The following is a 21037-nucleotide window of genomic DNA, read 5'->3' as shown; positions in this document are numbered from 1 at the left end:
GCACTGGAATCAATGTAATTAATTAGCCATTCCTCCAAAATATCAGGCCTTGTGCATATAGCAGAAAGAATTATCATCATCATTAATATTACTAATAATAATGATAACTGGGCTGTGAGATGGCAGAACCACTAAAATACTGGGCAAAATGCTTAGCAGCATTTCGTCCACTTTGGCATTCTGACTTTCAGTTCTGCCAAAGTTGACATTGGCTTCCATCTTTTTGAAGTCAATAAAATAAGTATCAGTTAAAGAATGGGATTGATGTAATTGACTTACCCCCACTCCCCACCAAAATACTGGCCTTGTGCCAAAATTTGAAACCATTATTATTATTATTATTATTATTACTATTATTATTATTATTCCACAAGTCATATATACTACAAAACTCTTCACTGATGCATGTAATAAGATGTGAAAAAAAAAAAATAATAAATAACAAAACGGCTGAATACCATTTATTTCATTCTGATCACCTTATGCTCTAAAAGACTTTATGCTTCAACAAGAGGCTTCTTCTCATTTTCCGACTTCCTTGGATGCACTGAGGAGAGGGAGAGGAGGAGGAGAAGAAAGAAAGTGCCATAAAGAATAGGATTGTGTGCCATTATTGTCACTGATTCTGATGGCTTTGTCCTGGAATCTATAGGAATTCGGTGAGCAATAGATGACATTTTTGAAAAAAGCTTCAGGGTGAAAATATATATTCTAGTCACAATGCAAAAAGTGTTGAAGGCTCTGATACTAAAGCCAAATCACTGGCAGGTTGTATTCTATACAAAAGGTTGGGGAGGAGGAGGAGAAGAAGAAAAAGAAGAAGAAAACTTTGAAGGCAGCAAAGGGTATAAAAGAGACTAAAACTTGTTTAGTTTAAAAACAAACAAATACTACTACTACTACTAATAATAATAATAATAATGATAATAATAATAATAATATAATAATAATAATAATGATAAGGATAACAATAATAATAATAATAATAATAATAAGGATAATAATAATAATAATAAGGATAATAATAATAATAATAATAATAATAATAATGATAATAATAATAATAATAATAATAAGGCTAATAATAATAATAATAATAAGGATAATAATAATAATAATAATAATAATAATATAATAAGGATAATAATAATGATGAAGATGTAGGAAGGGAAAGAAACAAAAAGAAGGTTATTTTACCATACTTATTTATCATTCACACTCTCTTAATTTCTCCTCGTTGTATTCTATGAAAATCAATAGAATCTGGAGGAACTTTCATTATTGTTGCATCTCATGCTATTGTTCTTGATATTTAGTCTTTGTTGTCTTTTTTTTTTTATATAACCATAATTATTATTCTTATTATTGTTATCTCTGTTGTTGTTAGTTTAATTTTTTTTTTGGTTTTTGTAGTCTTCTACCACTACTGCTGCTGCTACCACCACTACTACTACTACTACTACTACTGAGACTGTTTACTAATTTCTTTGTTCAAATATACATGGTGCTAGCTACATGTAGGTCCACCAACTTGAATGTGTGTGTGTGTAGAGAGAGAGAGAGAGAGAGAAATAGGGCAGGGGGTGAGGGTCAGAAAGGGGGTGTAATGTGTTCTAAGTTTGAAACAAGAAAGTAAAATGAACGTATCGATAAAAGCAAAAATTAAAGAGAAAGCAGGAACTCTTTAAAACTTCTCTCCATTCCAACAGACACAAACTGAAGAAAACAATACAATAACAGTCAGTTAATAATAATAATAATAGTAATAATAATAATAATAATAATAATAATACTAATAACAATGATATTAACAACACTGAAGCAGTATCAGAATTGAGATTTGAAATATTTATCTTTCAATATGAGTGGATTGAAGTTTTAGCTAAATCAGTGTTAGAAGCGCCTTGGGTGGCTATTTCTAGAAATTTCCTCTTAAATCTCCTACAACCACACCATTTCTTTATCACTCTAATGATTCACTGCACTTGCTTTATATATATATAAAAATGTGAATGAATAAGAATATTTAAGCATTTAGCATTTAGGTTGGCCATAGCCGTGCCGGTAGCACGGAAAAAGCACCATCCGATCGTGGCCGTTGCCAGCCTCGCCTGGCCCCCATGTCAGTGGCACGTAAAAAGCACCATCCGTCCATGGCCGTTTGCCAGCTCTGTCTGGCACCTGTGCGGGTGGCACATAAAAAGCACCCACTACACTCACGGAGTGGTTGGCGTTAGGAAGGGCATCCAGCTGTAGAAACACTGCCAGATCAGACTGGGCCTGATGCAGCCTTCTGGCTTCACAGACCCCAGTTGAACCGTCCAACCCATACTAGCATGGAAAGCGGATGCTAAACAATGATGATGATGATGATGATGATGATATCCGGCCCAAATATTCTACCTGTTTTATGTTCAAATCAACCGGATCCGGCCTCTCACACATATCCTACAATGTCATTGAACAACCGCATCATCAAAGTCTCAAAGCTACAAGATAGTGAATGATTAATTCAAAACAATGTAATAAGTAAGTATTAAATTTGACAGGGGCAATCTGAATGCTAACGAGTTAATATTAATATATGGATAAATATCAAAACCATATATAAATATGTGCAGGCATGGCTATGTAGTAAGAAGCTTGCTTCCCAACCTCATGGTTCCAGGTTCAGTCCCACTGCAAGGCACCTTGGGCAAGTGCCTTCTATTATAGTCTCAGGCCAACCAAAACCTTGTGAGTGGATTTGGTAGACAGAAACTGAAAGAAGCCCATTGAATATATACATATATATGTGTTTGTGTGTCTATGTTGGTCCCCCTACTATTGCTTGACAATCAATGTTGTTGTGTTTACGTTCACATAACTTAGCAGTTCAGCAAAAGAGACTGATAGAATAAGTACTAGGTTTATGAAGAATAAGTCTTGAGGTTGATTTGTTCGACTAAAGGTGGTGCTCCAGCATGGCCATAGTCGAATGACTGAAACAAGTAAAAGAATAAGGCTGTAAATACTTGTCTGTTTCACAGTATTCTACTGATAATAACCAACAATTTACCATATTCCATGATGATCATTGGAGAAATATGTGTGTGCATCCATGGATTTGCTGATATTTGTGAAATCTGACCATGTGTGTTATAATTCTGTTATCTCTCTCTATATAAACGGCAGTTTGTCTGTCTGTGTGTCTGTCAGGTTGTACCCTCACCCTGACCACGGCTTTCAACCGATTCTGATGAAACTTGACACACACATAGCCCAATGTCATAATTCAAAACTAACGCAGCGAAAAGTTTGAAAAGTTCCCCAGTTCTGAAAAAAATCGATAAATTCGACATGGGGTCGAGAATCTAAGCTTTTTATTTGCAACACATTTTCTGTTGTAGTTTTCGCAACTTGCAATCGATTTTGACCAAACTCATGGTGAAGCTTAATGTTACCCTAAGAAACTTAACTCTGACGTTAGTTTTCCATGCAATACCTTACCATCAGAAAAAATCGATAAAATCATGCCATTTTGGGAAATCGCATTCAAATTCGAGATGACATATTTTCGACAATATCTTTCACAAATTGGCAGGAATTTTTTTAAATTCACAGCGAGCATCATGTCTGCTCCAGGGGCTCTTACATACCCGGGCAATGCCGGGCTATGCTGCTAGTTTCTTCTAAATATCAAGACTGTACAACTGCATCGTATTTCCATTGTACTGGAATGTCACAAGAAAGAATTGCGAGACAGATTCTTCAAGCCGAACCAACTGGCAGTGGGACCTAAGGGTCGACCAAGAACGAGATGGTTGGATGACATCCGTGGTCTCAATTGGTTACAGTTTGGAATCCAGCAGGAAAGTCTAATGACAGTTGCTTCTGATAGGGCCCTATGGAGGAGGTGCCTGGGAACCTGAGGAGTCTAATCCATCACAACCCTCCCAGAAATACTGGGCAGAGAAGATGAATGCGTGAATGAATGGGTGAATGAATATAGCTGATTGAACTTTCTTAGGAATTTTTTTTCTTTTTAATTCTCATAAAGCAGTTTGGTTTAAAATCAATTAAATCAATTGTAATTGATTGCTAACACCAACTTTACTGATTCCGAAATGGATGATCAGCAATGTTAATCCCAGTGACATTGGAATTTAAAATCTTATCTACTACAATGTATATGCGTCTAGTCTCTATATCTATAAGGCTCTATACTCCAAAACTGTTGTAATGTTTTGAACAGATTAGCATTGATTGCATAATTGTTTTGCTGAATCAACAATTATCATATTAAAACCAATACCTTCTTATTTAATTTATACATCCACTAGCAGTATCACCCGGCGTTGCTCGGGTTTGTAAGGGAAATAACTATATAAGCATTTTTAGAGATGTAAAGTATAACAGCCATCTCAATATGGCTAACCACAAAGGGGGGGGGTTACTGTAGCTTTTACGTTCTGAGATTTAATAATAAATTTTTTGATAGTTACTTCCCTTATATATGCCAAAAATGCATTAAAAATGGGAAAAATTGATGGTAAATTTTTTTGAAAATCGTAGACTCATCGTAGACGTGTGCTAATACCCAGAAGGGCTCGATATGAATCACGACTATAAGATACCCGGTTTTGGTTAAACTGTGCCGCAAAATGTGGGAGTAGTTAGGAATCTAAATTGTAGGAGACAGACAGCACACAACCTCACTTTTATATATAAAGATTTCCATCACACTTCTTACCTACATACCAGTTTCATCTTTCTTCAGCACATGATTTAACTACTTCATCCCATTTCTCTTCGTCTGTCATTCTCTAAAACTGTTTCTTTCTCTCTCTCTCTCTCTCTCTCTCACTGATACACTGTTTATCCACCAAAGCAATTTCATTTTCATTCTTTCCAGCCCTTCTCTGCTGCTCCATGTTTACTACCCATGTCTCACACCCATACATCATAGCATTTCTCATATGTGTAGCAGACCACTTACTAAACTCATTTACACAGTGTAATCTTCTATGGTGGCACACACACACACACACAAAAAAGAGTAAAATGATAATTAGTACATCACAAATTTTATAGCATTTAACGAATTTTCTTCTTTATAGATATTTAGATTTCTGACTTACTTTTGGTTTTCCTTGTTCTGTTGTTGTTCTTGGTGCTGGAGTAATTTGGGACACAGATTTAGAAGACACTTGGCTGTTCAAACAATAATTCTGAGTGTTGATGTGTGGGACTTCAGGTCCATTGTTCAACGTAGTTTTCCAATGCAGACTGTCTTGGAAAGGTACAGATTGTTCTCGAATATACGTCTTTGGAGACGTCACTGTTGATACCTTCATTGTGCTAGCAGACACTGGCCTCTTGACGACTTGATGGGATGGAATTTTTGGTGTGACTTGTAATGGAGCTGATATCCGCCGGTTTCTCGATGGTACAGTGCTGCTGTGGTTACTAGAAGTAGTGGGAGGTTGGGTTGTGGATTTTACTAAAAAAGCCTCCTTGTTTACTCTAGGTTTGGATATGAACCGTAGCTGATTTTCTGAATGATTTTCTTTAGATCTGTTGGATTGTAAGATTTGTGCTTTTGATAATGCATGGTGGTGGTTAATAGTTCGATTATGAACAGGGATTGTCCCCAGTTGGGAAGCAACTGTTCTATGTTGACTTTCATTTTTTAAATCATTTGGGAATTCACTTTCAGTTTCAGCCTTAAAAGAAAGAATAAAAATGTAAAACTATGATCACTTTGTCAACAAAATAAAAATGACCCACAAAACTATTTCTGTATCAAGCCCTCTGCTAATTCTTTACATGCATAGACATACCTTACACTTCCCTTAACAATGTTCAAACAGCAGAATTTACAAATTCTATTTGTTTCAGTCAATGAACTGTACTGTGGCAACGCCTTGAGGGGCTCAGCAGTTCAAATGAACCCCAGTTAAATTTTTATTTTTTGAAAGTCTGGTTATTATTTTATCAGTCTTTTTTTGCCAAGACACTAAGTTACAGGGATGTAAAGAAACCAACACTGGTTGCCAAGTGGTGTGGGTGGGGCATACACAAAGACTGAGACACATACCACACACACACACACACACAGGGTTTCAGTCTACCGATTTCACCTACACGGTGGCTATAGTAGAAGACACTTGACCAAGGTGCCATGCAGTGGGACTGAACCCAAAACCATGCCTATATACACACAAAAAACCCTGTACTCTTGATAAGCAAATTCCCATTCACTATCCTTTTATATACTCATTAGCCTGCCATCATTATTTTACATATTTCCTCTGTCTTTTCTCCTACAAATCTAATGTCCGTTTGATCTTACATGTTAAACACGTTCTATTCACATATCTGTCCTCTTATCTCATCACCCTAGCTGGCTGTATTTCACTTCTCTGTTCCCAGAACCATATCTGCTTGGAATTTCCACCTTTGTTCCAACTCAATTAAATAAACTCTAACAAATTTGATAAACATCAACTGCACTGAATTTACCCAACTAATTTTGATTGCTTACTTTCAAAGGCCTGCAAAATATATTGGCACAGTCTCTCATTGTGAGATTAAAAAAAAACAAAAACAAAAAAAAAAAAATTAAATTTTGGTTTTAACTGATCTACAAGAATTATTGAAGTATTTATCTTCAGTTGTCACTGCCACCACTATTACCTTTATGTATTAAAGAACAAATCTTCTGAGTCCTAGTTTAACCATTTGTATTCCGATTATTTGGTCAAACGTATCGCTTATTTTGTTTTGGAATAATCATGCATTATAGGCGCAGGAGTGGCTGTGTGGTAAGTAGCTTGCCTACCAACCACATGGTTCTGGGTTCAGTCCCACTGCGTGTCTTCTGCTATAGCCTCGGGCCGACCAATGCTTTGTGAGTGGATTTGGTAGACGGAAACTGAAAGAAGCCTGTCGTATATATGTATATATATGTATGTATGTGTATGTATATGTTTGTGTGTCTGTGTTTGTCCCTCTAGCATTGCTTGACAACCGATGCTGGTGTGTTTACGTCCCCGTCACTTAGCAGTTCGGCAAAAGAGACCGATAGAATAAGTACTGGGCTTACAAAGAATAAGTCCCGGGGTCGAGTTGCTCGATTAAAGGCGGTGCTCCAGCATGGCCGCAGTCAAATGACTGAAACAAGTAAAAGAGTAAAAAGAGAAAGAGAGAGTATCTCACAGCTTTGAGATTCAGAATGACATTATAGGAGGGTGTGAGAGGCCGGATCTGGTTGGGTTGAACATAAAACCAGACCTGGCCTCTCACACCCTTCTTACAATATCATCCTAAAAAGAAATTACATCATTAAAATCTTGAAGCTACAACATAATACATGATTACTTCATAACACTGTGAATGAATATATTTGAGAGAGAGAGAGAGCAATTTGAATGCTGAAGAATTAAGTACAACTCATCAGCCTCTATTCTGATGACTCTGAAACAATTAGAGTACACTTCCAACCAGTTTCCAGCATCTGTTGCGATTTACATATTCAGACATGGCTGTGTGGTGAAAAACTTGCTTCAGGTTCTGTCCGCCTGCATAATAACACCTTGTGTAAATATCTTTAACTATAGTCCCAGGCCGACCAAAGATTTTGGGTTGGATTTGGTAGATAGAAACCAAAAGAAGTCCATTGTATCTTTATATACACATTCATACATACACACACACACACAATATGAACATTTCCTTTCAAAATGTTTGTGGAGTTATGTTTGTTTAGAATTTTTTAATGATTTATAATTTTTATCTTAGGAAAATATTTCTTGAAATGTGTATGTGTGTGTGTGTGTTAATGTTTCTTTGCTTTGACAACACTTGATAGTTGTAAACGAGTGTGCCCATGATGCAGATGGTATCTCCCTTTTCCAGTCTTCTATTCTTCCATGGAAACATATCTGGTCATGGAGAAATAATACCTCACTTGCAAACAGGTGATTGTTGCAACAGGAAAGGTATCTGGTTGTAGAAAAATCTGCCTCAACAAATTCTGTCCAACCCATGCCAGCATGAAAAAGTGAAAATTAAATGATGATGATGATCAGGATGATATGTGATTCCTATTTGTTCAATTTTTGGTAATATAATTAAACAAAGACAATTACCTGTTGTAGCTGATTAGAAACAATTACAGCTAGGGAGGTGGAGGGATGCATTCTGCACACTAAGTACAGATACAGTAGGGTTACCCTAACACAATATGACATGATAAAGCCTCAGGCAACTGAGATAATCTCACAATTAGTAGATAGAAACTCCCTCTAATGGTATCACATTTGATGGCATATAAGATGCCCTTTTTTTCTCCAAAACAGTGTCTCGAAAAAATTCACCCCATTTCTGAAAGTGTGAGGTGTCTTGTATGCCTGTGTGTGTCTTTTAACCCTTTCATTACCAACCCAGCTCTGGCTCTGAGTACAAATGTCTTGTTTTCATAAGTTTTGAATTAAAATCTTTCACCAAACATTAGTCATAATTTATGTTCCTAACACTAGCTGAATGATAACTAAGTTATTTTACTAAATTCTTTGTTATATTTAGAATAATTGAAAGAAACACAGAGCATCTCAAAATAAATACAGTAATGAAAGGGTTAAGGCATTAACCCTTTAGTATTTAAACCGGTCATATCCGGTCAAAATATTTAATCTGTTTTATGTTCAAACTGACCAGATCCAGGCTCTCACACCTACCCTACAATGTTATTCTACATTAAGTAATTACACCTTCAACATCTTGAAGATATGAGATAATGCATGATAAATACAAATCAATGGGAATCAATAGGCATTATGTTTGATAGAATAATCTGAACGCTAAAGGGTTAAATATGGTACTTAAGATTTAAAAACCACAAACAAGAGAGTAAAACTCTGTCCATTAATGCAACAGATGGTTTTAAAGACCAATTCACTTTTACCTGCATTCTTTATTTTCTACCCAAAAAGCTTAATCAGTTCTTGTTATTGAAGTTGTCTCTATGTCGTATTTACATATTAAACACTCCTAGAGGCAGTATTTGGATAATCTTAGATGAACATAGTTATTCCACTTAGTAAGACCTGACCAAAATTGATCTATTAGTCGTTAGTTTTCAAGTCTTTCAGTCTGTAATAACAATGAAAAGGCCCAAATCTAAGGCACCGTTATTTGAACAGCTAGTACCACTTTCCTACATTATTATTCAATTGTAATAAAATAAACAGTAATTATTAGAGCTTCTTGCTGTGAACGTATGAAATGTAAAATGAAACAGTTCGGTAAAATATAAATAGTAACATATCAAAGACTTTAAAAACATCCTTTTCAATAGGTTTCTCTCCACATTACTGGTGGGGCTGAGAATGGATGGTTATAGGGATGGCATCTTTTATATTGACATTTACATTAGTAGGTCGTTACAAACAAAACCTTCCAAAACAAACTCACACATATATAACTATCTCTCTCTCTCTCTCTCTGTATATACATATATATATGTATATATACAATTCCAACCTGAAGGGAAAATGTATTTCAATTGTAGATTATAATAGAAAAATGATCAAAACTGTTTATATGTTACGAGATTTCAAAAGCTTAACTGCTGAGAAAAAATAGGAATCATGAAAGTGGCCTTTTAAATAAGTCACTGTTATATTTGAATCAGATCAGTTGTTGGAAAGTGTGCCAAAGCCACAGAGAAAGCTGTCACCCGTGAAGAAGAGTATCAGCAAGTACAAACAGATGAAGAGATCAAATATTGATCTCTCTGCTGAGTTAGAACATATTGCAACTGTGTGTTTCAATGAAGAGTTCACATAATAATAACAATAATAGTAATAACAATAATAATAACTAAACAATTGGACGTAGGAGTGATGTGTGTGTACTGATTGTCATCGTTGTCATTTAATATATGATGTCCATGCTGGCATGGGTTTGGTTGGTGTGACCAGAGCAGGTAAGCTAGGGAGCTGCACCAGGCTCCAATTTCATGCCCTTCCTAACATGCCAACCACTTTACAGAGAGTGTTGGGTGCTTTTTACATGGCACCACACAAATGTGTATATATGTATATACACACACACACACTACTGCCCTCATACTTATTAGCCATCATTTGATTAAAAAAGATTTATAAAATATAAAACGTGGCTGTGTGGTAAGTAGCTTGTTTACCAACCATATGGTTCCAGGTTCAGTCCCACTGCGTGGCACCTTGGGCAACTGTCTTCTACTATAGCCTCGGGCCGACCAAAACCTTGCGAGTGGATTTGGTAGACGGAAACTGAAAGAAGCCCCTCGTATATATGTATATATATGTATATGTCTGTGTGCGTGTATGTTTGTGTTTGTCCCCCTAGCATTGCTTGACAACCGATGCTGGTGTGTTTATGTCCCTGTCACTTAGCGGTTCGGCAACATAAACCAATAAAATAAGTACTGGGCTTACAAAGAATAAGTCCCAGGATCGAGTTGCTCGATTAAAGGTGGTGCTCCAGCATGGCCGCAGTCAAATGACTGAAACAAGTAAAAGAGTAAAGAGAGTTCTAGGTACAGGCATTTACTGTTTGGTTAAGAAGCTCACTTTGCAAGCGTGTGGTTTTAGTTTCAATCCCAGTGTGTGGCACCTTGGGTAAGCATCTTCTACTAGTACTGTGAGTCGACTAATACCTTGTGAGTGAACTTTATTTATTACCCCCCACCCTACCTCCACCATGCCACTAAAACATTGCAAAGTAAAAGTTTAAGCTCGACAGGAGTGGAACTTGGAATAAAAAGAACTGGAATAATTACTGACACTTTTAACGCTTCAGCCAACTCGGCATTTTTCAAACTAAATCTTTTTTTACTTATTTCATTTACCAGATGGTGGCCATGGTGGGGCACTGCCTAGAAAGAACTTTTGGTCAAATTACTCAATCCCAGTACCTAGATTTTTTCTTAAGCCTGGTACTTATTCTGTCAGTCACTTTTTGCAGAACCATTAAGCTACAGAGGCATAAACACAGACACATACACACACATATATATATATGATAGGCTTCTTTCAGTTTACATTTAATAAATCCACTTCCAAGGTTTTGGTCAGCCCAAAGCTATAGAAGACACTTGATCTCATGGTTCTGAGTTTAGTAGGACTGAACCCAGAACCATGTGATTGGGAAGTTAAGCTTCTGACCACACAGCTATACTTGCACTTCATATATACATATATATATATATATATATATATAAAGCACTTACACCACTCTGTAGGATGGTTGATGTTAGGAAGGGCATCCAGCCACAAAATCCATGCCAAAGCAGACAGTAATTTGGTGTAGTTTTCTACCTGGTCGGCTCCTGTCAAACCATCCAACCCATGCCAGCATGGAAGGCAGATGTTAAATGATGATGATGGATATATATATATATATATAAGACTTGTTTTATTTATATTTCCTGAGCGCCATACTAATACAATTGTTCGTTTGTTTTCCACCTGCCTTCGTCTTTTGTTTATTTTCATAAAGCTTCCCGTTATATATATATATAATATATATATATATATTATATGTAGAAAAATACAAACTGGGACGAGAACGTAAAACATTTAGAAGACGATACAAAAAACATGGACGGGACATTCGAAGCCTTCAATCTTCAGTCAAGAACCGGATCATCCTAGCCATTTCGGCTGATTAATCTTGAAGGCTTCGAATGTCCCGTCCGTGTTTTTTGTATCGTCTTCTAAATGTTTTACTTCTTGTCCCAGTTTGTATTTTTCTACATATAATATATATAGTGGCGTCCGTACCCTCGTTGGCCTTATGTAAGTACACACACATATATATATATATATATATATATAGAGAGAGAGAGAGAGAGGACATAAAACACTGCTGTCTCTCATTAATTTCTCTCCTTCCAAGTTTTCCCTGAAGAAGTGACTCTGTCCGAATCGCTAAAAGCTCATTCTTCTCTTTTCATTGATTTTACAGTATAATCTAAGTCCTGTCGATGTAGACCAACGCCAGCCTCTTTGGAATCTGTTTGGTCATATACCTACGTGTGTGTATGTGTGTGTGTGCATCACTGTTTCCTTGCCTTGACATCATCGCCTGCTATGCTAGCTGTATGCAATTTACACTGCCATGCAACCAGTACCCTTTCTTTCTAATCTTCCGTGAAATTACATCTGGCCATTAGGAAACATTGCCTTACTTGGAAAGAAGTAAGGGGTTGGCAGCAGGAAAGGCATCCAACCATAAAACATCCACCTCAACAAATTCGGTTGAACCCATGCAAGCATGTGGACACTAAAATGGTGTTGATGATATTCATTTATATTTCTGCCCATTACTCTACCTGAAGGGATATTCACATAATATTTTTTTTTTTCATGCTTTGAGACAGTTTTCATAGCTTAATGGGAAAAAGATTATATCTTCATTATGTTTAAACATGATCTTTTTTTGCATACTATACAAGTTTTACAAGTTAGATATCCATCTAAATACCAGCTTGGCAACAAGTCACGTTAAAGGGCATGTAGGTATTTCTCTAATATTTTATGACACTGACAAGCAGATTGAGTATATTCAAGCTGAAATTTGTTATCTACAACTCACAGAGAATGGTTTTTCTAAATGGAAACCCATCTACCGATCAGCTCGGCACTATGTTGCTTCACATCAGTGATCTGATGAAAACTAGTTGTTCCCAGTGCCAATTGACAGTCAGAACATATTTACATAAATATATACTTGGGTAGACGATAACTGCAATACATTCGCATACGTTCAGATGACACTAATTCACTATCTTAATACGTGTGATGCAGAAACGTTAAAAAAAAAAGAGAAAGTCTGATGTTTTATTTCATTTTCCTTTTCTTTTTTTTTTTCTGTTCTCAGCCATTTCCCGTTTTTTTTTTGTTTCTTTTTTTTTTTATAAACATTTCTTTTGAACTAGTTACTAATGAAGGCTAAATACACTAATAAAAAATTCTTCAGTCCAATAGAAGCTCCATAATAAAAACTTACGTTGGAAACATGTTTCTTGAGAATGGCCAACACTTGTTCTAAAACTTCAATGCAGCATGGATTTACCTTCAAACTGTCCATTTCCTGAAAGAGACAGAGAGGAACAGAAGCAATAAAGAGTGGCAAATGAAACAGTTTTCTAAAATATTATCCGTCACACAACAAATGTTTCAAATTAACTGGTGTAGACTATATTTATGGTCCTGAATTAACCACAACTTCTGCTGATAGCATAGCTATAAAATCCTAGCTTTTAATATCTTATCACCAGAAGATAAATTTTTTTTTTTTTTTTAAATCAAGCTGGTACACCTGTACTGGCTCTGTGGTTAATTGCTACATTCAAGAGTTAAATCTTAATACAGGTCGGAATAAAATACCTTAACTAGCTTGCTTTAGCTTTATTTTCTCTCTCAAATTATTAGCCTAAATTATATCTACTCTCAGTAAGGTTTGTGGAAGTAAATAAATATAGCTTAAGAAAATACAGCCAAGGATTTGCAGATCTAGCAAACCTGTGAAATATGCAAGCCATGCTAATATCAACTTTGCTTTTTATTTTTCCAGTGAGGGTCAATGAAATAAAGTATCAAAAAGTACTGATGTTGATACAATTGACTATATACCTCACCCATATGCTAAGCTAAAAAGCTCAAGCACTTAATTAAGGATTTTAACAGAAACATTAAATTTTCATACAAACTACTTTGCAGTATTTTGTTACACCCCTTTGTACTCTGAGTTCAAATTGTGCTGATGTCAACCTTGCCTTTCATTCTTTCAGGGGCCAATGAAATAAAATACCAAAGAAACAAACATGGTTCTACCATTACAGTTGATAAAAGACAATCCTAAATGTTAATTAATTATATATTTAACAGAACACACACAAACTGAATTTATATTCCTTGACCTTTTGAATGTGGAAAGTGGATATATCTACCCAGAATTATAGTGATGTTAACTGCAAAAAGTGGTTTAAACTCAATCATAATCATCATCATTTAATGTCCACTTTCCATTCTGGCATGGGTTGGACTTTTTGACAGAGGACTGGCAAGCCAGAAAGCTGCACCAGGCTCCAATCTGATCTGGCAAGGTTTCTACAGCTGGATGCCCTTCCTAATGCCAACCACTCCAAGATTGTAGTGGGTGCTTTTTACGTGCCACCAGCACAGGGGCCAGTCAGGTGGCACTGGCATCAACCATGCTCAAATGGTATTTTTTACATGTCACCAGCATGGGAACCAGTCAGGCAGTACTGGCATCCACCATGCTCGAATGGTGCTTTTTATGTGCCACTGGCACGGGAGCCAGTCAGGCAGCACTAACGGGAAAAAAAGAAACTATGCTGCAAGAAGCGGAGATAGCTCCAGTGACACTCTTTACAAAAGACATTTTTTTCAGATTTTCTAATTTTTTTTTTTTCTTCATATCTCATCAAATATCTTTTTATATTACTAAGAATCAAATACTTTTAGTGGTTCATATGAAAACTGTGATTTAAAAGAGTTACTGAAAAGGCATTGCAGAAAACATCAATTACATGTTTTGTTGGATAATTAACATCATTAAGGGAATGACCGTGAAATTTAATTATGCAGATAAAGGGTTCAGCTTGTTGATATCAAGTTGATGTATTCCCTGAATACATGGACTTTAAAACAAAATAAACAAAAGATTAATATCCAATTTCATATTGAAGCAGAATAGTTTTACTTTCAAGTTAAGCCATTAACATTCACTTGATTCTGTCAAATCTAATATTTATTTACATTGCTTTGAATTAACCATGCATTATCTCTTAGCTTCAATATTTCAGTGATGTGCTTGTTTATTTTTAGAATAACATTGTAGGGTATGTGTGAGGGACTAGATCTGGTCAGTTTGAACAGAGAGCAGGTACAATATTTCGGCTGGATAAGGCTTGTTTAAACAATAAGGCGTTAAATCAAATATGATAAAAATATTTTACTTTCATGAGAGCTTAAACCAATCTCTAGAACCGCAAGTAAAATACCAGTGATTCTGTATTAAAAAAAATTAATGCTTGTACAATCAAATTAAATATATACACACACACATACACACACCAATTTCCAGAACCACAGGTACCACATCAATTTTCCAGAACCTTTAGCTCCAAAACCTTTTTGAGATTATTAATTTTTTTCAAACCAGGGGTGGTCTCCTTGGTCAACACACTCTAAAATTAAAGAAATATTAAATTTACTTAAATACTTAAATGTAAAACCTCTACATTAGTATAAATGATACAAGCTTATTAATACTGTACTGTGCAAGTTACTAGTCTGTGCAAAGTACGAGTAAGCTAGTTTGGTGGCTGTGAGAATTTGAATTCCCTGCTTGTAAACTGGTGCAGATTATAAGTTCCTGACCATTAGTGTCCAGAAAGTCAGTATTGTACCTCTGTGTGTGTGTGCATGATTTTACACACATGCATATACATATAAAACACAGGCATATATAGGTAAGTATGTCAAACAAAATATAAACTCATGATTTCTTAAAAGTGTCTCCTCTCTCCGCAGAGGATCTTGCATAGTTACCAAATGGCTATTTAGGACCAACTTCAAACTTAGTTTTATAAACCTTCCTCAAACAGCATGTTGCTTCATTTCATGCTTCTACTATACACTAGTGGAATCAGTAATAAAATATTGTACCAATTCCATATGTATTAATTAGTAGTAGCAGCAGCAATACTACTACTACTACTAATAATAATAATAATAATAATAATCCTTTCTACTATAGGCACAAGGCCTGGAATTTTGGGGAGGGGGACTAATCGATTACATTGACCCCAGTGTTTAACTGGTACTTATTTTATTGACCCTGGAAGGATGAAAGGCCTTAGCAAAATTTGAACTCAGAACATAAAGACAGACTGAATGTCACTAAGCGTTTGGCGCCTGGTGCAGTAACAATTCCTCCACCTCATACCTTAAATAATAATAATAATAATTCATTTTTTCTATAGGCACAAGGCCTGAAATTTGGGGGGAGGGGGGGGGGCTAGTCGATTACATCAACCCCCCCAGGACTCAAATGGTATTTATTTTATCGAACCCGAAAGGATGAAAGGCAAAGTTGACGCCGGCAGCATTTGAACTCAGAACACAAAGACAAGTGAAATGCCACATGCTTAACGATTCTGCCAGCTCGCCGCCTTATTATTATTATTATAATAATAATAATAATAATAATAATAATAATAATAATAATTATTATTATTATTATTATTATTATTAATAATAATAATAATAATAATATTATTATTATTAATTATTATTATTATTGTTGTTGTTGTGGTAATGGTGGTGGTGGTAGCCTTAGAAAGCATTTAATTTTTACAGTCTAAGCAAAGATCAGAACAGCTGTACAACTGGGAAAAAACCATCAGCAATAGTATTTCACACTGTGATGCTCACGCATGGCCGTTAACTTTCAAGATGGTGTCAACTCCAGACGTCCTAAAAGAATCGTAATTTGAAAAAGAAAAAGAAAAAAATAATGTAGAAAGAATCTTAAATAACTATAAAGCGGTACGCTGTGTGTTTGGTTTCGGGGAAGGTGTATCCTCTAATTATAATTTCAAAGTTGATTTTTTATATATGTATTTATTTATTTATATTATTTTTTCGTGTGTGAATGCTTTAAAAGTGAATAAAATAACAACAGAAAATACAGAACAAGTGAAATAAGCAAGCTGCCTTAGAGGCAGCAGTAAGTATTATTATCTGACTGACTGCCAACCAGATACATAGAGAGCAAGTGGATCTGTGAGTCAGTTTACAGATCTGGAGATCTCTGCTTCTATAATCTATCTACTTCCGCTCGCTTTTTTCTTCCTTTCTCTCTCTCTCTCTCTCTGTGTAAAATCTCTCTTATTCTTTCCCATTTATTCATATATAGACACATACCACACGTCCACATACCAGATTCGCGTAATTCCACACCCTAAGCTTATTAAACAACTATAGCAGAGAATCTGGAACTAAATTCTAAAAGTTACGTACATCTTACAAAAGGAAAAAAGAAAAAAAAAAAAACTCTCTTTGCCTGTATTTATATACATCTAAAAGAAACAAATAGTAGTGACAATATTAATAATAATAATAATAAAATAATAACAATCATTTAAAATAAACATGAGATAGCAAGTATATATGCCCGTAATATATATATATATATAAAACACTCGGTAAGAGAACCTGAGGGTGAAATGATATAATTAACGTGGTTGCATGTAAATTAATAATTTTTTCCGCGTTTTTACTTTCAACATCTGATACACACACACACACACAAGATGTTCCCATGGAAAAAAAAAAATTAATAAATTTCTTCAATAAGGAAATTTTAAAATCATTTCCAATACAACACTGAAACTTTTCTCTCTGTCTCTCTCTCTATTTGTATTCATCCACTTAATTCGTGTGTAAAGTCCATTCGACCAATTCTTCAACAGATCTATCTATCTACTCGATGATCCGGGTCGTTTCGTCTTTCGCTTCTTATAATACGGGATTTAGCAGTCTAATTAATAATACATATCCAGATCTGTTCTGCTTACTGCTATGAAAAGACCAAAAAAAAAAAAAACCCCATCTAGTTGTGAACCTTTATCGTCTCTCATTCATTCTTCTCTCCGTCTTGTTTACTTATATCTGCTCTGCTCACTCATATTTTTTAGAAATTTACAGAAAATAATTTTTTTTTTTTTTACCACACGTTTATGTATATATATATAGTTTGTAGTAACCGACCTATAAAAAAAAAAAAAAAATGATGTGAAAAAAAATAATCTTATAATCCGATCGATCAAACTCTCTCGTTCGTCTGTACATCTACAGATCATTTAAATGTTGTTGTGATATGAACAACTGTTATATATTTTTAAACATCTGTGTGTGTGTGCATCAATATAAATAAATCTGTATATATATATACGTACTATATTACAGTATAGATGTATATATATATATATATATATATATATATATATATACATGTATGTATATATATATATGTACTATTTTACAGTATAGATATATATATATATATATGTACTATATTACAGTATAGATGTATATATATATGTACTATATTACAGTATAGATGTATATATATATATATATGTACTATATTACAGTATAGATGTATACATATATATATGTACTATATTACAGTATAGATGTATAATATATATATATATATATATACTATATTACAGTATAGATGTATAATATATATATATATATATATATTATATATATATATATATATATATATATATATGTACTATATTACAGTATAGATGTGTATATATATATATATAATGTACTATATTACAATATAGATGTATATATATATATATATATACACTATATTACAGTACAGATGTATATATATATATATATATATATGTACTATATTACAATATAGATGTGTATATATATATATATCAACACGCACATGCAAGCCACTCACTCACACACACACATGCGCGAGAGCGCTTGTTTTTAACGCAGCCAGTTCAAATTATCTGTACATACATACACATATATATATATACGCGAGGAGAAAGAGTATATGTATAATGAGCGATATACCTGTCCAAATGATTTTGTAAAAAGGGGTTACATTAAAGTCCACTCGGAAATTTGGTAAATAAATGGTCTGTCGATGTGATGAGAAGCGCTCTATTTTAACATTTATAGTTGTGGAATATTTATACATATCTTATATACATCTTGCACATGTGTGTTGCGTATGAACATACGTATACTCGTTCGTACATGTTTCAAAAATACGATCGAAATCAGCTAGCTGTATATAATGATAATAATAATAATAATAATAATAATCCTTTCTCTGTGTCTTTTCTTTTCCCCTCTTTCTAGTGGGCGGGGAGGACAGTTGATTAGTTCCCGTTCGTTTGACTGTTTGTTCGTCTATCTTTCTATCTATCTATCCGATCAACAAAGCAAGCTGCTATCATCATCTATCTATCTATCTATCTAGCCATGATCGACAAACGACCGACTCGACTGGCAGACAGATTCCAGATTCCAGTTGTGGTGGGCTGCTGCTGGCCTATTTTTTTTAAAACGTTTTTCTAACAGATATGGCACAGATCTAGTCGTGAGCTGCAGAAGGAAGTGGTCCGGGAATGCTGGGTAGCAAAACTGTCACGACGTCACAGGTGTTTGAAATGTTGCCTGATAAACCTACCTCTGTACACAATATCAGTTTAAACCATTCGCCTCTCTCTAAACTATTTCAACACACACACACACGCACACATACATGCATATATACATACATACATCATCATCTCTCTCTCTCTTATATATATATATGTGTTTATATAGAGGGTTTTGACTGCTATTTCGGCATGGTGGTGTCTCTCAGACACCCTTATTTTTAGTTGTAAAAAAATTACCTTTGTATGGTATTTTTCCCATGCTGGCCACTTGATAATATCGATATTATCCTTATTTAAATATATATATATATATATATATATATATATATATATATATATTGAGTATTGATATGTGTATATCTATCTATCTATATGTATCTATATATATATAGATAGATAGATACATACATACGTACGTACGTACGTACGTACGTACATACGTACATACATACATACATACATACATACATACATACAGATAGATAGATATATATACACATATCAATACTTTGTTTCCACTTACACCTTTTATTTTCACTCCTCTCCCTATTCCCCTTATACATCCCCTTATTTCTTGTGCCTTCTCCCCCTCCCCTCCCCCTACCACTATCCCTCTATTATCTTGTTTCATGTCAATATTTTCAGTGTTTATAAAATACAATTTTCTCTCTTTTTGATTGCAGCTTTACAAACCTAATGTTTCAAAATAATAAGCTGGAGGAGCTTCTATATATTAAGAAGGATGGGGGGGGGGAGAATGGATCATTTGATCTGCTAGAAATAACAACCAAATCTCTCCTCGACACACATTCTACAATCTTAAAAAAAAAAATTGGGAAACTATGTTGAGGAATCTAGTCTTTGACACACTATTTCTAGAAAGGTAAAAAAAAATGAAAAGAAAAGCTGACTGCAGACATGAGTGGAAAATTCATGATTGTTGGTTTGTACATTCAGGGATGACCTGGGGTTAAACAACAACCATCAACAATGGGTCACAGACTAACAAGATAGCCCCTTTATATCAGCAAACAATTCCCAACCAAAGTGATAGTATGTTGTCAACTTAATGTGACAGTCCCATGAAAGGGAAGAATGCTACTGTTATTTAGCCCTAGGAAACACTGTTTCCTGTTGGACTTGACACATTTCCTGTGTCCTTATGTTTTCAAAGTGGAGACAATCACCTCCACCCAGCAAAGCCAGCAACCAGAGACTAATTTCAGAGTCATTGCTCGTCATCAGTCTGTAGTAGCATGGCTTGCTAGCTGTCAATGCCTATCCGCCTTTGAAAAAACATGTTTCAAGTGAAATACATTCACTGATTTTTGATAAAAGAAATAATCTTTGAAAGATTTAGAAATGTATTATTTCCAATTCCCAACAATTTTACTCTTAGGAAATCCCTAAAATACATCCCATGTCACAAGGAATTTCTACATAAGTAGAGCTTTACTAATGCCTTGTCAGCGGATTTGGTAGATGGACTCTGAAAAGAGCCCTTTGGGCCATATATCATCATTATCATCATCAAACATCTACTTTTCATGCTGGCATGGGTTGGATGGTTTGACTGGAGCTGGCAAGCCTGGAGACTGTACCAGGCTTCATTGTCTATTTTGACATGGTTTTCGTGGCCGGGTGCCCTTCCTAATGCCAAAATGACTTTCCTAACATCAAAATGCCTTCCCTGTGTATATGCATCTTCTTGTCTTAACATCATGTGATAACTGTAAATGATTGTCTCTGGCATACAAGTAGTGT

At 34.9% G+C, this 21037-nt stretch overlaps 1 protein-coding gene across 2 annotated transcripts in view; it reads right to left on the bottom strand.

Moving 5' to 3' along the window:
• The window catches only part of LOC115220572, a 30668-nt gene extending 11460 nt beyond the window's left edge, over positions 1 to 19208 (bottom strand). Inside the window, exons 1-3 of one of the 2 annotated variants that reach the window (XM_029790725.2) lie at positions 18678 to 19208; positions 13039 to 13122; positions 5121 to 5705 (exon numbers count right to left, since the gene is read on the bottom strand). In XM_029790725.2, the coding sequence (XP_029646585.1) occupies positions 5121 to 5705; positions 13039 to 13119 (666 nt within the window). In that variant the 5' untranslated portion in view covers positions 13120 to 13122; positions 18678 to 19208. Of the gene's footprint in view, positions 1 to 5120; positions 5706 to 13038; positions 14110 to 18677 lie in introns of those variants that run through there. The other variant, XM_029790724.2, reaches the window with a different exon arrangement.
• Positions 19209 to 21037: the final 1829 nt, after the last annotated feature.

The sequence above is a fragment of the Octopus sinensis genome, linkage group LG16 (genome assembly GCF_006345805.1).
Source record: "Octopus sinensis linkage group LG16, ASM634580v1, whole genome shotgun sequence".
In the NCBI taxonomy this organism is placed as follows: Eukaryota; Metazoa; Mollusca; class Cephalopoda; order Octopoda; family Octopodidae; genus Octopus; species Octopus sinensis.
This window is presented reverse-complemented; position numbering and strand designations above follow the sequence as displayed.